Source organism: Meleagris gallopavo, chromosome 3 (assembly GCF_000146605.3).
Source record: "Meleagris gallopavo isolate NT-WF06-2002-E0010 breed Aviagen turkey brand Nicholas breeding stock chromosome 3, Turkey_5.1, whole genome shotgun sequence".
NCBI classification, from domain to species: Eukaryota; Metazoa; Chordata; class Aves; order Galliformes; family Phasianidae; genus Meleagris; species Meleagris gallopavo.
In genome coordinates, this window is record NC_015013.2 from 33161336 (window position 1) to 33174092 (window position 12757).

Consider the following 12757-nt stretch of genomic DNA (forward strand, 5'->3'; position numbering starts at 1 on the left):
AACATTTTTTTTTTTTCTTAGTGCTTTTTGTAACTTAAATGTTTGTGTTAAACAGTAATGCAACACAGTGCTTTGCCAAATATTAGCCATATAACTTGAGACTAAGGTGGGTAACGCATGTCATAATGGTGATTAAATTTATAATATTCTCTACGTAATGCATTGCTGCTATAAAAATGAAAATCTCTTTTTGGCTTTGGGAAGATGGATCTCCACTTAAAAAAAAATTCCTTGCCATATACTGAGAATTCAGTGGCAAACTGAACAAATGAAAGGAAAGCATTGTGTGAACTGAAAATAGTAATAAACACTGAGGTGCTTAATTTTTTTTTAATTAGGTCTTGTCTGATTTTCAGTATGGGAGATTTTTACAGTAACAGTATAGCTGTATTCTGAAGATCATCTGAAGGTACTAGGTGGGCTGTGGGCATTTGATCATTTTGGCAGAAGATGTGAGAGTCTGCTGGAGGGTGGTATGCTTACCAAAAGTAGGTTACATCGTAGGCAACAGAAGAGGAGGAGCAAACTCTCATTTCTCAGAGGTGTAAAGAAAGTCTTTTTATCTTAATTTATGGTGTTTGGAACATATTTTAAATGAAATTGGATTCAAAGGTTGTGGGTTATCTACCTAAGAAGTTGATCTGAAATAACTATGAAAAATGAAACTTGTGGAAGAGATGCTAATCTTAACTAAGCATTGTTTCTCTTTGGTAAGTCAGTTTCCACTGTGTTAAGAGGAGTCAGTGTTAAATAGGAACTTGATCAGTTGTCTTTTGAAATACACCTGAAAATAATGTAAGTCTTTGTAAAGGTTTAAATAAGGCTTTTATAGACAAAATGAATGCAATGGCATTGAAAATACTCTCACCTACATTGCCAACTTTAGTGGTTGAATCTTAAAGAACTTGAAAAGAGGCTTGACCTTTTTTCAGTTGTGGCTCAAAAACTTATTTTGTGAAAGACGTTTTATTTTCTGGCCACAGTTGTAGATTTTTATCTTAAGAATGTAATTGTAGGATGCCTATAAGAATTGGAGAACCAAAATGATGTTAGAAATTGGCTGCTGTGAAGTGGATGTCCAAAAAAAAAATTCTTTGGGACCATTCTTTGGTGACTGAAATTAGCAATCATGCAACCATGCGTGCAAAAACTCAGAGATACGTAACAATTGATATTAATTTCTGGAGAACGGAACAGTCTCATGTATCTTCTTTTTGGAATCTCTTTTGGGAAGAGATTTGTGCAGTTGAGGAAACGGTAATCCATTTTCTAGATCTGAACTGTATCTGGGCTTTTACGAACTTCATTACCTGTTATTGCACATTGGGTACATTAACTAATTTTCTAGCTCATATCAGCAATGCCTAGCTGGATTACTGTGTTCGTTTTACTGGCTTGCTTTTGAGTAATGATGTGGACAAACTGGACTGAGTCTAAAAGAGAGCAGACAAAGAACAGAAAGTCTGTTAGCTGTGATAATGGAGAATGACTAACAAATTGGCATTGTTAGGCAAATAAGGCTGTGAAGGAGGAGGAAATTGTTGTGTGTGTAAAAGGTTTTTGAAAAGGAACGAGAGAAAGCATTTTTATCAGGATTAAAAAGATAAATGTGGAATGTAAGAAAAATATTTGCTTAAAGTGCCAGAGGGAAGTATTAGAATAGACTGCGTAGAAAGAGGGTATAGCGTGTACCTCACAGGAGGTATTTAAAATTGAGTGAATGAAAGCATACCATGGATGGCAGAGGGTACAGCCTTGATGAAAGAGGGGCCAAGTAATTTCTGGCAGTCATTTACCAGAATTGTGTCATCGTGATTAAGTTAATCATAAAGTTCTTGAAAATAACAATAGTATTTTAAATATTTATAACTTAGTGCCGTGCCCCAGTGTGATTCCTTGGACATTTTCTGATGCTTCAGCTTTAAATTTTGTTTTAAGCACCTGCAGAGACCCCATTTATCAGTAAAAATGGTGTTGTCACTAGATGGCACTGTCGGTCTTCCATTCCGTTCTTGTTTTCTCTGGTGAGGGGGTAGTTTTTCTAAATCTCTTTTTGCTAAGCCACCTGTTTATCTGTCATGCTTTTAATAGATTGCATTCAGTAGCTCACTGCTGTATGTGGTAATTGTTTTCAGTGTCTTTGAAAGCTTTTATTTCCACATCATTTTTGACTCTTGGACCACGTACGTTCTTACGTGCTTCTGAGGATGTGCACACATGCCGATCTATGCTTGCTAGGGAGAAGCTGTGTGATAGTGAATCTGATGAATGCACATATGGGTGATAAAAAGACTGTTTAAAATTATCCCAGGAACAATCATTATAAACTGAAAAAACTTGCATATCTTGTGTGTTTGTGCACATGTGTGCAAACTATAAAAGTAGATAGTAAGTGTATGTAGATGGCTTAAACCACAGTCCTGTCATGGTATCAGGCAGTGAACATGAAATTGTAATTATTGTACAGTTTGAAAGCTTTTGTTGATTAGAAATGGATCTTTAAGACGTCCTGTGTTCTCCACTTTTTATTTTTGTGATGGTGAAATCAGTAGCCAGGTGGTTTGCAGGAAGCCGCCGAGTGAGCCGTGGTAGACTGCATGTGCTGAGAGATGACACTGACACTATTGCTGTATGTAACAGGAAGGCTTACAAGAGTGATCATCTATGCTGCTAAATTACTAGAACAGTTCCTGACACGCTTTTGGCTTCTATTCACTAAAGCTGTCCTAGAGAGTGCAGTCAAAGAACCATTTGGACATTTATAGTGGCTTAAATAGAGCCACCCTGTTTAGATTGGTGGCAATTTAAAAGTGTAAACATGGCCAGACAACACTAATTGATGTCTGTTGCCAGAGAATGAGCCTTCCTGCTGTCAGTTCTCTAGATTAGATAGAGTTGATGAATTTGACATGAAAATAAGAGATTGAATGTGGTGGTTTGGCTTACCTTCCCCTTTCTTTTTCCCGTCACTACTGTGCAGGACCTGAGATGTAATTAACTTCAAATCCAGTCAGGTTGGGATTTGAGAGATGGAGAGTCAGGGGATGAAAGCCCTTCTCCCTACAGAAGGGGAAAGGTCTGGAGGAACATGAGAACAATCTGTGACTTCAGGGTGAGAGAAATTAGAGGTAACAACTTCTTGGAAGGAAATAAGTTCTCTGAGTCACTCTCTGATTTATGGAAGCAAATGGAAGGATATGGGAAATATTTTATAAAGTGCCCTGAATCTGCAAGATGGAGTTGTCATTATTTATGTGGCAGGGCTTTAATGTATTAAGACAAACCTTTTGTTGTGGTGCAAAATGCCGTGTTCATAAGAGAATTAATGTCAAAATTATTTTTCATTCATGATTTATTGGAATAGCTTCTAGTTAATCGATCTCTGCTAATTAAAGAATGGTTAAAGTATATTGGGTACAGAATACTCAAAATAATACTTATTTTTAGAGCGGCTCTTATAGTTAATATATAATCTGAATACTTAGTATGATATATTCTATTCTATGAAATTTGGATTAAGAAATGCAGACTATGACCTTGTAATCAAATGTCTTAACTAAGATACTAGATTGCTGATGCTATGGGAGAATTCTGTTTCCTCTTAACGTGTTTTGTGGTACAAGTAAGGAAAATCTTTTTGGCATAATCACATGAACGCAATTTATTTATGTGCTTTATTTATGCATAATAGTTACAAGCTTTTAAAACAATTTTATCTATTGGAATGGAGTGTCTGGAAATCACTCAACAGGGAATTGCACAGATAACACTGTTCTACCTAGGTTTAAAATAAAAAGGTATGCAGAGGGAATTAGTTTATGGCATTTCTCATTTGAAGTGTGCATAAGTGAGATTTCCAGTGGCTTCACAGAGCCATTTTTTGTTGGACTCCCTCCCACTTGCTTCCGTTGCTGTAGAAAAGAAGGATGAGAGCCATACTCAAAGGCTGAGCACTCTCTCCGAGCAAGACAGAATCATAGAATTGGAAGGGACCTCAAGGATAATCAAGCTCCACGCCCTTGCCACAGGCAGAGCTGCCAACCTCTGTATGTAATACTAGACCAGGCTGCCCTGGTCCCCATCCAACCTGGTCTTGAGCACCTCCAGGGATGTCTGGAGGCCTTTTGTCATTCTGTGTCATTTATGTCTCCGGACATAAATGATGTGGGAATTCCTAGACTTCATAAGTTGTTATAACTGAGGATAACTTGCATTGTGCTTGTCATCTCCCTAAATGGACTATTTTCTTAAAAGGTAGTGCTTTAAAGTATTCTGAAAAGAATGGCAGTTGGTAGCATCTCATCAAGCAAGTGGGTGTGTTGTTTCCTGCTGCCCTCAGGAGTCTGGTGCTTAGGAAGAACTTGAGTGGACTTCTACCTTCTGTTATAACAAACACCAAATATGTTATCCAGTTGTTTTAGGACATGGTTTTTAGTAAATACTACTTTATTTACTTTTCCTAGTTACATGATTTGTAGCCTTTGCCAGTGTGGCTTGAGGAGGTACAGTGAGAGTGTAAAGCATAGGTCACTAGGAGCCTGCACTCTGCTTTATTAAAGACTTATGGAATGCATTGATGTAGTGAAGAAAAACATTGCTGAATAAGTATTTACAAGCAGGAGAATCTTGGGGAGAATATTGTAACTCATTGCTGCAAATGAGAGCTTTTTTCTCATTTAAAATAAAACAACGCTCTCCTTCTATCCCTGCTTTCAGGTCTTTACAAGACCTGGTACAAAGGAAGGTCGGGTGGATACACCTTGGAGCATAGGCTGAAGAGCATACAGGTATAGGAAGGTGTAGTTGTTACGAGTAGATTGCTAAGACAAATATAAGAATGGTGAAGTCTGTATTCACTCTGAGCTTCAGGGTGTGTTATAGCGCATTCTTTCATCCCAGTCTTGCTCACTGTTATGTGAAGCCTAAGACTTGGAAGGGAGAATGCTAAGCTTTCCTTTAAGGACATAGCCCTCTCAATTTTCCCCATGTTCTTGTTTGCAGTTTTTTATCCCTAACCAAGAGGAGAAGAATTATATTACTGCATTTACAGTTGCACCAGGCAGTAAATGCCTTTTGCTCATTAGTGGATGTTTTTTCTGATTTGTGCTGTCATTTATAATGTGTAAGCAATTTTTTTTTTCTTCAGACAGCTTTTGCAACCTTAGAGCAAATGAGTAGCAGACAGGCTTACTTTTAACAAAGCATAGCTCAAATTGTTATTTTTTTAAAAATAGGATTCATATTTTTCTGCAAATCCCTCTTAATTCCTTGCAGATGTTTGTTGTGTTTTGCCACGTCTCCAAATGGAAGCACTTGATCCTTAAAAAGAGATAACCACTAGCAAATGATTGCCTACATACAGCAGCCTGTTAAAGGTAGAGGAAAAAACTCTTCACTTGCTTCCATAGTTCATGTTCAAGACCTGTGCTGCCTGCAGCTAAGTTGGTGTGAATGAAGAAACATGGAGGCAGGTCTGGAAAAGTATTCAGAGATGCTGAGTTTTCTATAATTTAAACATCTGCGTATCTTGGGTTCTTGCACTTCCAAAATCTGGTTTGCGGACACGGTATCCCAATCCTTACTGACAGTGTAACACAAAACTGATTTGTGCACCTGTCCTAGTATGACACTTCCACATGGATTTGTTCCTTCCAGTGTGTTTTGTTTATGTGCATGTAATTCTTTAGAATGAGAACGTGGGAACATTTGGGATGTGTTGTAATGTACTTGCCAAACTTTTGATGCCAGCTAATTCCATAGTTCTTTCTTTACCTTACATTTTAAAGGTGTTTTTACATGCAAGCACCACGTTAAAGGTTCGTTGGCAGTGCTACTGGTTTTGCAGATAGGTGTGTAAAACACGAGGGGTTTGTAGTGCTTCTGTGTGGAGACTTGCTAAGTGAGAGACCTGTATGCTGTTGTCCTCAAAGTCAGCAGCTTTGGCAGTGACCACTGAGCAGTGCGCTGAAGAGATGGGAATCCTCAACTCTAGAGAATCTGCTCCAGCATCCTGGTGGAAGTCTCCTGCTTCCAGTGAGAGGCAGCTAAGTGGTTTAGACTTGATAATTGAACTCTCTAGGCCGATATCAGGCTCACTGTGTTGAGAGGTTGTAGATGGCCTACATCATTAAAATAGGAAGTCAAAAGAAAGAGGAAACCATTTCTTCACTGGAAGACTTGTGAGTGCAGCACCTGATTGATCAGTGGAAGATCTGTGAGTGATAAAAGGTGTTGTGGTGCACGTCTGTAGTTCTGTAGAAAAACTCAGACCTATTTCATGGAGTGATAACAACTTTTTTATGATGTTTGATTGCAGTGTGTTTATTCTAACGGTTGTGAAAGAATGAGTTCACTTTGCTTCTCTCACAGTGAGGCTTTATCCAGACTCCTGGGTAGGCAAAAAGAGATGCTCACTTCTATTCTGATGAGTTGCAGAAAGATAGAATGTGCATCTGGGAGGTGGTGGTGTGTCATCTGTGGTAGGTGGATGAGCTGACTGAATGGTACTTTGGTAGAGAGAGTAATGTGAACATTGTTGATAGGCTTTGTCATTTGTCTTTCTGGGTTGTTTCTGAGTAGGCTACAGTACCTGCAAAGTGCCTACAAAGATCTCATGAGCCTCCAACGGTGTCCTTCTTCCGCTGTATGAACTAATCAGTTCTGTCCACCTTTTCTTACCCTTAAAACCAGTCGTCTCTTCACGTGAAGACCTTCTTTCCTACACTGTATCTTCTTAGTTTTCTGGATTTCTTTTTTGTAAGTATAATAGAACCCAAAGGTATTCAGAATGTATTCTCAGAGGTGCTGGAGTAATTCTTCCTTATTCATGCATGTTTACCCCTTATGAAGGCTTTTAAGAGCCACGTAAGGCAAAAAATTATTTCTGAGAAAACATGTTGTCTATTCCCAACTCCAAAGTACGTATTCATGTATCAGCTACTTCTGTTCATCATTATAGAGTGTATTAATTTGTCTAGTGCAGATGTTAATTTTACAAATCTTTATTTTAATATTAAGTAACAGTTGGCATCATGTTCCTCACTCCACATTCTGTAAATGCCAGGTAGCTTCTCAAGTGGAAGCTTAGGGCTGCTAGCTGTTCAGTTCATCCTTGTGTTCTCTTAGGGATGAAGAGTGAACGCCGTCATGCCTAGGTAATTCCCTTCTGCTTTGTTCAGTTCCATAATGTAATGTGTAGCTGCTTGAAGTTACAGAGGTAAATCTCATGAATCCCCAGAAGAGTTCTGCTGAGATAGGAACCTGCACAATTTCTTCTGTAGTGAACAGGGATGTGAGTTCTGCCTATAGGCCTAAGATCATCGAGTGCCTTCCTCATGCCCTGGTAGATTGTTGGGTGTAGAGGGTCTTTGGTAAGTTTTCGTCTCCTGATAAATTTAAAAGAGAAATTGTTCTCAGCATCTCAGTGCTTAACACTCTTGCTGAGGATGCAGAAAATTTGAGTTTACCACCTTCCTCTGAAAGGAAGGCCAGTTTCCTATTTCCTAACAGAGAGATTTGGTCACTGGACTATTTTGAGGAGTGGTACTCATCAAATATATAATAACTTATAGTTAAGCTTTCTTAATTCATTTTTCACTGAGTTGGAGTCCGGGTGGATTTTTATTTTTGTTTGTCCAGGAAATGGGAGAATCAGCTGATGGCCGTGCTTGGCTCTATTTACCTGTTTTGGGTGGAACTGAAGTATATCAATGGACGACAGAAAAAACTCCTTTTAGGAAAACCCTTTCGGTACAATTTTGTGACCTAGAAGTGAAGGAACAATTGTACAAGGCTTTGATTTAAATCTCTGATCAGTGGTTAAAATAAACTTTTAATGGAGTCATTCAGCTCAGAGTGAGTTAGGTTTTTCAGCCTGTTCTCTTCCAAATGCTTAAATGCTTCTATAAAACTTCAGGAACACTGTGTGCTAGAATATCCTCTGTTATGGCAATGGAAGCATTTTCCTGGAATTTGAAAGAATTGGATTTTGGTTTCCTTGAACAGAAAACTCAGATCTTTCATCTTAGACTTCTTGAATTGTGTAATCCTCATACTTACGAATAAAAGGGTGATAAGTATCAGTGTCTCAAAGGAACTGTGAATATTGTATTTGATTCTCCTTCTTACTCTAAAAAATACTTGAGAACTGTACTCAATATTTTTGAGATTCATTACACTTATTTTCAATTTTATTACTGAACAACAACAACAAAAAATAATTTCTACAATGATTCTAGCAAGTTTCGTTGGAGCTCTTCTATGGAAATCCTTTAGGTTACTTTAAAACTTCTTATGACTGTTAAAACCAACACCTGAAGCTGAACCAGAAATCTGTTTTGGTAGCTAATTTGGATGAGGAATCACAGTGATGATAATAGGATGTGGTTGAAAAACAATTACTTGTGCACAAACTGGAGTTTACAAATTTTATTTGCAATCCTTTTATGTAACCTAAGCTGAAAATAATGTCATGAACATAAGTGGATCTGCTGTTAAAAGTTAGCAGCAAGTGGTAGAAGTAATCATATGCACACATGCTGTCATAGATAAATATGTTCTATGCTAATGGCAAGAGAAGCAGTGATTTTTAAGTTAATTGGATTCAGATTTCCTTTTAATACCCTTTGGTGTATGAAAAGGGCTAGCTAAAGGTGCAGTACTAAATCTTGGTAGAGATGTTCTTAGGGAGAGTGGATAACCTTATGGAAATGGCAACATTCAGTTCATCATAGTTAAATGTGAGTTTGGAGTAGCTGTCTGGAAGGGTCTCCCCAATACAATTTGATAACAGGTTCCCATTGCAGTGGAAATTTATTTAAAGAGAGGAGATTATAATGAGCTTGTTGCCTCTATTCCATCTACGGATCATTTTTTGTAAAATGTTTAACATCCCGTTTATGAGCATTTAACCATTTTAAAATGCACATAGTTCTTAATCATCCATGGTAGTAGTGTTACTAGATTTGACATAAGATCAATGAAATGATTTGTAATGTGATTGTAGTACGTCAGTATCTGTTCTAGAAATAAGTTTTAGTTCTGTGTTCTCTATTTCTGGCTTGCCTTAACACAAATCCCAAAATGGAGTAGCTTCAACTGTGCTATAGATATTAGGATTCTGAGGTGGTTGAGACATTGATAACTGTGTTTAAATTAACTTTATGCTGTAGTGTTCTTTTTGTACTTGCACTACTAGTAAGACATGGGTCTTAGTTTTAATCTGGTACAGTGTATTTGTGAGATCCTGATCCAGTCCTTGATTTAATGACTGTGTTATTTTTTCCATGCTGCGTTGTGTGTTAAATGCACCACAGTCACTGGAAGAGTATTTAAATAAAGTTGTGCTTCTTCCTCTGGGAGAAGACCCCTTGTTTTATTTACTGTATTATGTCTGTATCCCACTTGGAAAACCAAGTGATTTCCCCTTTTGTGGGATTCTGTGCTGTGTTTTTCACAGCTGTAGGAGATGCTGGGGAAAGACGCTGTCTGCCCACACAAGTGAGGAACTAAGGCAAGGAAAATGCGAAACACAGAAGTACCTGCTAGATGGAGGAGTTGAATGAAACACTTAAGAGCTTTTTTTTTTTTCAGAGTACTTAGTGTTTTCTGTCTTCAAAGCAGGGGTCTGACTTCGATTTCACTGTAAGTGCAAGTGCAGCACTAGAGGTAGGTCAGGCCTGTGTGCTGCTCTTGAAGATGCTTGGAGCTGCATTGCTCCACAGCTGTTGCTGTTCTTTCCGTCTTACACTCATTTTTGAACTGTTGCAGTGCTGACAATAGGAAAAATAGCATAAGAGAAACCTCCACTATGAATAAGGTTTTTCTGTTCTGTAAAAAAAAAAAATAGTATCTAACCTGAGGATGAGACCTGATCGGAAATATTACTGCTGAGTTACTGGCCCCCTGTTTTACGAAGTTTGTGATTTATCCAGCATCTCATGGAACTTCTGCACTACAGATAAGGATGCCAACCAGTATGCCTAAAACCTTTGCTCACCTGAATTTGTAAGCTGCTCTGTTCTTACTTTCCATCTCATGCCTGTTGCACATTATAGTTACTTACTAAGGCAGGAGCAAGTCAGACTGTAGTATCTTTTGTTACATAATCTTGGTTAATCCATTCATCTGTGAGTTAATGAGGTAGATTATTTTTTTTTTTAAAGACAATGACATGTAACAGCATTGTACTCCAAGGCGTGTGCACAAAAGCGAAGCTGAAGCTTGTAGGCAACTTGCTCTGTCACTTTCTTAATTGAGTGCTAGTTTATTTTTTTTTTACGTATGTGATAGCTTTGGCATTTTAAAAAAGTAGATTGTAACTGAGTTCCAGGATTCTGGTTTTGTATGTGCATGCGTCAGTGCAGCTCTGCTTGCAGATGAGTCTTAAAAACACTCAGTAGTCTTTTTCTGCGGGTTCTTCGTGATCCTAGAGCAGAATAACAGTGCTTCTCTCTGCTTCCTCATCTGTAGACGTCAGTGACACTTAGCATGGTATCCTGCTGGGATGCTTGAAAGGCTTGTTCTGTTTCCGTGCGCCTGGAAATAGTTAGGTATGAGTAGCAAACCAACACTGGTAAAACATATGAAGGATTTCCAGAGACTTAGCCATATGCTTCAGAACCCTGCTTGTGGGTAAGCTAATGTGAGGAGCAAATAAGGGCAGTGACACTGCTTTGGACGAAAGATCTGCATAGCCCAGTGCATTGCCCATAGCACCGGCTGTGAGTGAGATGTGTAGAGAAGAACGAAAGCAGGGCAAACAGAGCCCTAGGACTCGACATTACATTTCCACAAGTATGTATGGTTTTTAATCTGAGAAACGAAAGTGATGGTCTTACAGATTGCCCCTCAAAAGGGGGAGGTCAAGCAGCTGCGATAATAGGTTTGCTGTGTTTTAGCACATGGCTCCTTTATGTGCTTTAAATTCTGAAGCAGGTCTTCAATTCTGTATTTAATAGCTTCAGCTACCCTAGAGTGGACAATGAAGGTGCTTTGAAATGGTATCTATTGTTGATACAAAAGGCTTTATCAAAATTAGTGAACATAATGAAAAATACGAGTAAAGGAAATCAAATTAATTTACTGCATGTTGGCTGTTGTCGCTGTAGGAAAGGTTATAGTGGCGTTTAGGAAAGTTTGCTACCTCAGTAATTCAGTCTGCACAACAACTAGTGCTCACGTAGGGGCACGAAATTCAGTGTTATTTGTCTGGAACAGACCAAGTTCTGTTTTTGAAGCTGTTTGAAATGCTACTCTGACAACAGCGGTTAGAAACAGGAATGCTGAAATTAATAATTTAGCCATGCTAATTGATTGCATTATGCCATTAGGTTGTGAATTCTTAATGACATGTTTTTTTAATAAACTATCTACTGTTGGTTTTGTGTAGATCGTCCTTTGCAGGCTGGAAGTGCCAAGTGCAGGATAATGCAGTGAATGATGTGGACTATTTCAGCTTCTTGTTTTCAACCCTTATAGGTAATTCATGTGAATGTCATAATTTAGAATTAACAAAATGAAATTTGTTTTGGTAGTCGGTTGCTGGGTGTAACTCGGAATAAATGGTGAAGTAGTTACTTCCTGAAAGTGATTCTAATCTTTTTGCTTATTTTTGTTGTGATATATCCTTTTTTCTCTTGATCCGATTTCTGACACCCTACTTATATGCTCTGATTTTCCATTTTGGTGAATATTTACTTACTTTTTCCTAATGTCTTGCAAATATTTTAAAGAAGTATGAGGAAAATCTAAATTCAGTGCATAGCTTGAAAGAAATTTTTTCTTCTAGACTTATCTGATGAAGTGTATGTCTCCATTTGGCTCATAACAATATGAGTGTAAAGTGCCTTTTGGATTACCTATGGACATGCTTGCACCATTAAAAAAATACCATCAGAATAAAGTGATCAGAGTACGTTGAAGGGAACTGCCCGGAACTGTCATGTGCACAGAATCACCTCCCTGCTAGATTTGCACTCAGATATCACCACAGAACAGAATTATTGTTACAACTTATTTTGGGAAGGTGCTGTGGTTAAAATATCATGATGGTACTGAGAAATATTTTCCAGTAACTTTCCCTGTGGTAGAGAGAATAATTTCTAACACTCAATTACTTTGCATTCTAAATTATCTTTTTCGTGAAAAACTGATGGCAGCAGTATTGGTGGTTCAGAAAATGAAAATAAGAATAAACTGACTGTTTTGAATCAGCAGTTCTGCTTTATTAAAGCATTTAATACCTGGCTAGAAATAATTAGGCAAATTAATTTTTTCTAAAGCCCCGGGGGCTGTTTGAAAGTCCCTGCATTATTGTGAACACCCTGTGAATTGTCATGCATTGTGTCTGCTTTTTCATTTTTTAAAGATACGTGTGTTGAAAATATAATGTGGCCTTTGTATGGTCTTGCATACCACGGTATGATTGAAATTGGTATTCTTTTGATTTGGTGTTCTCTTGTGGAAATCAGAGATTCGATTTTGATATACTTAATTTAACATACCGAGCAAGATCTTGTGAATGATGCTGTTAAAGTAGAAGAGTGCTTGGCTTGTCTCGTGACACTGTTGTACTGCTTATTTTTCTCTAGGGTTTTCAAGAGAGGAGTTGACTAGTCTCCAGGGCATTAGAGGAAAACCACACATTAGCCAGACACAGCTTTCACCTGTCCGTCTTTACCTAACAGATCTGGACCAGTTTTTACACCACTGGGCTGTGACAGAGGTAATACATCGACACTAATTCTAAATGACAGCA

General features: G+C 38.1%; 1 protein-coding gene across 1 annotated transcript in view; it reads left to right on the top strand.

The window, feature by feature from the left end:
• Window positions 1-12757, top strand: part of TEX10 (testis expressed 10) — a 32552-nt gene extending 19795 nt beyond the window's left edge. Inside the window, exons 8-9 of the mRNA XM_010708645.2 lie at window positions 11390-11478; window positions 12591-12757. Coding sequence (XP_010706947.1) covers window positions 11390-11478; window positions 12591-12742 — 241 coding nt within the window. The 3' untranslated portion in view covers window positions 12743-12757. The remainder of the gene's footprint in view (window positions 1-11389; window positions 11479-12590) is intronic.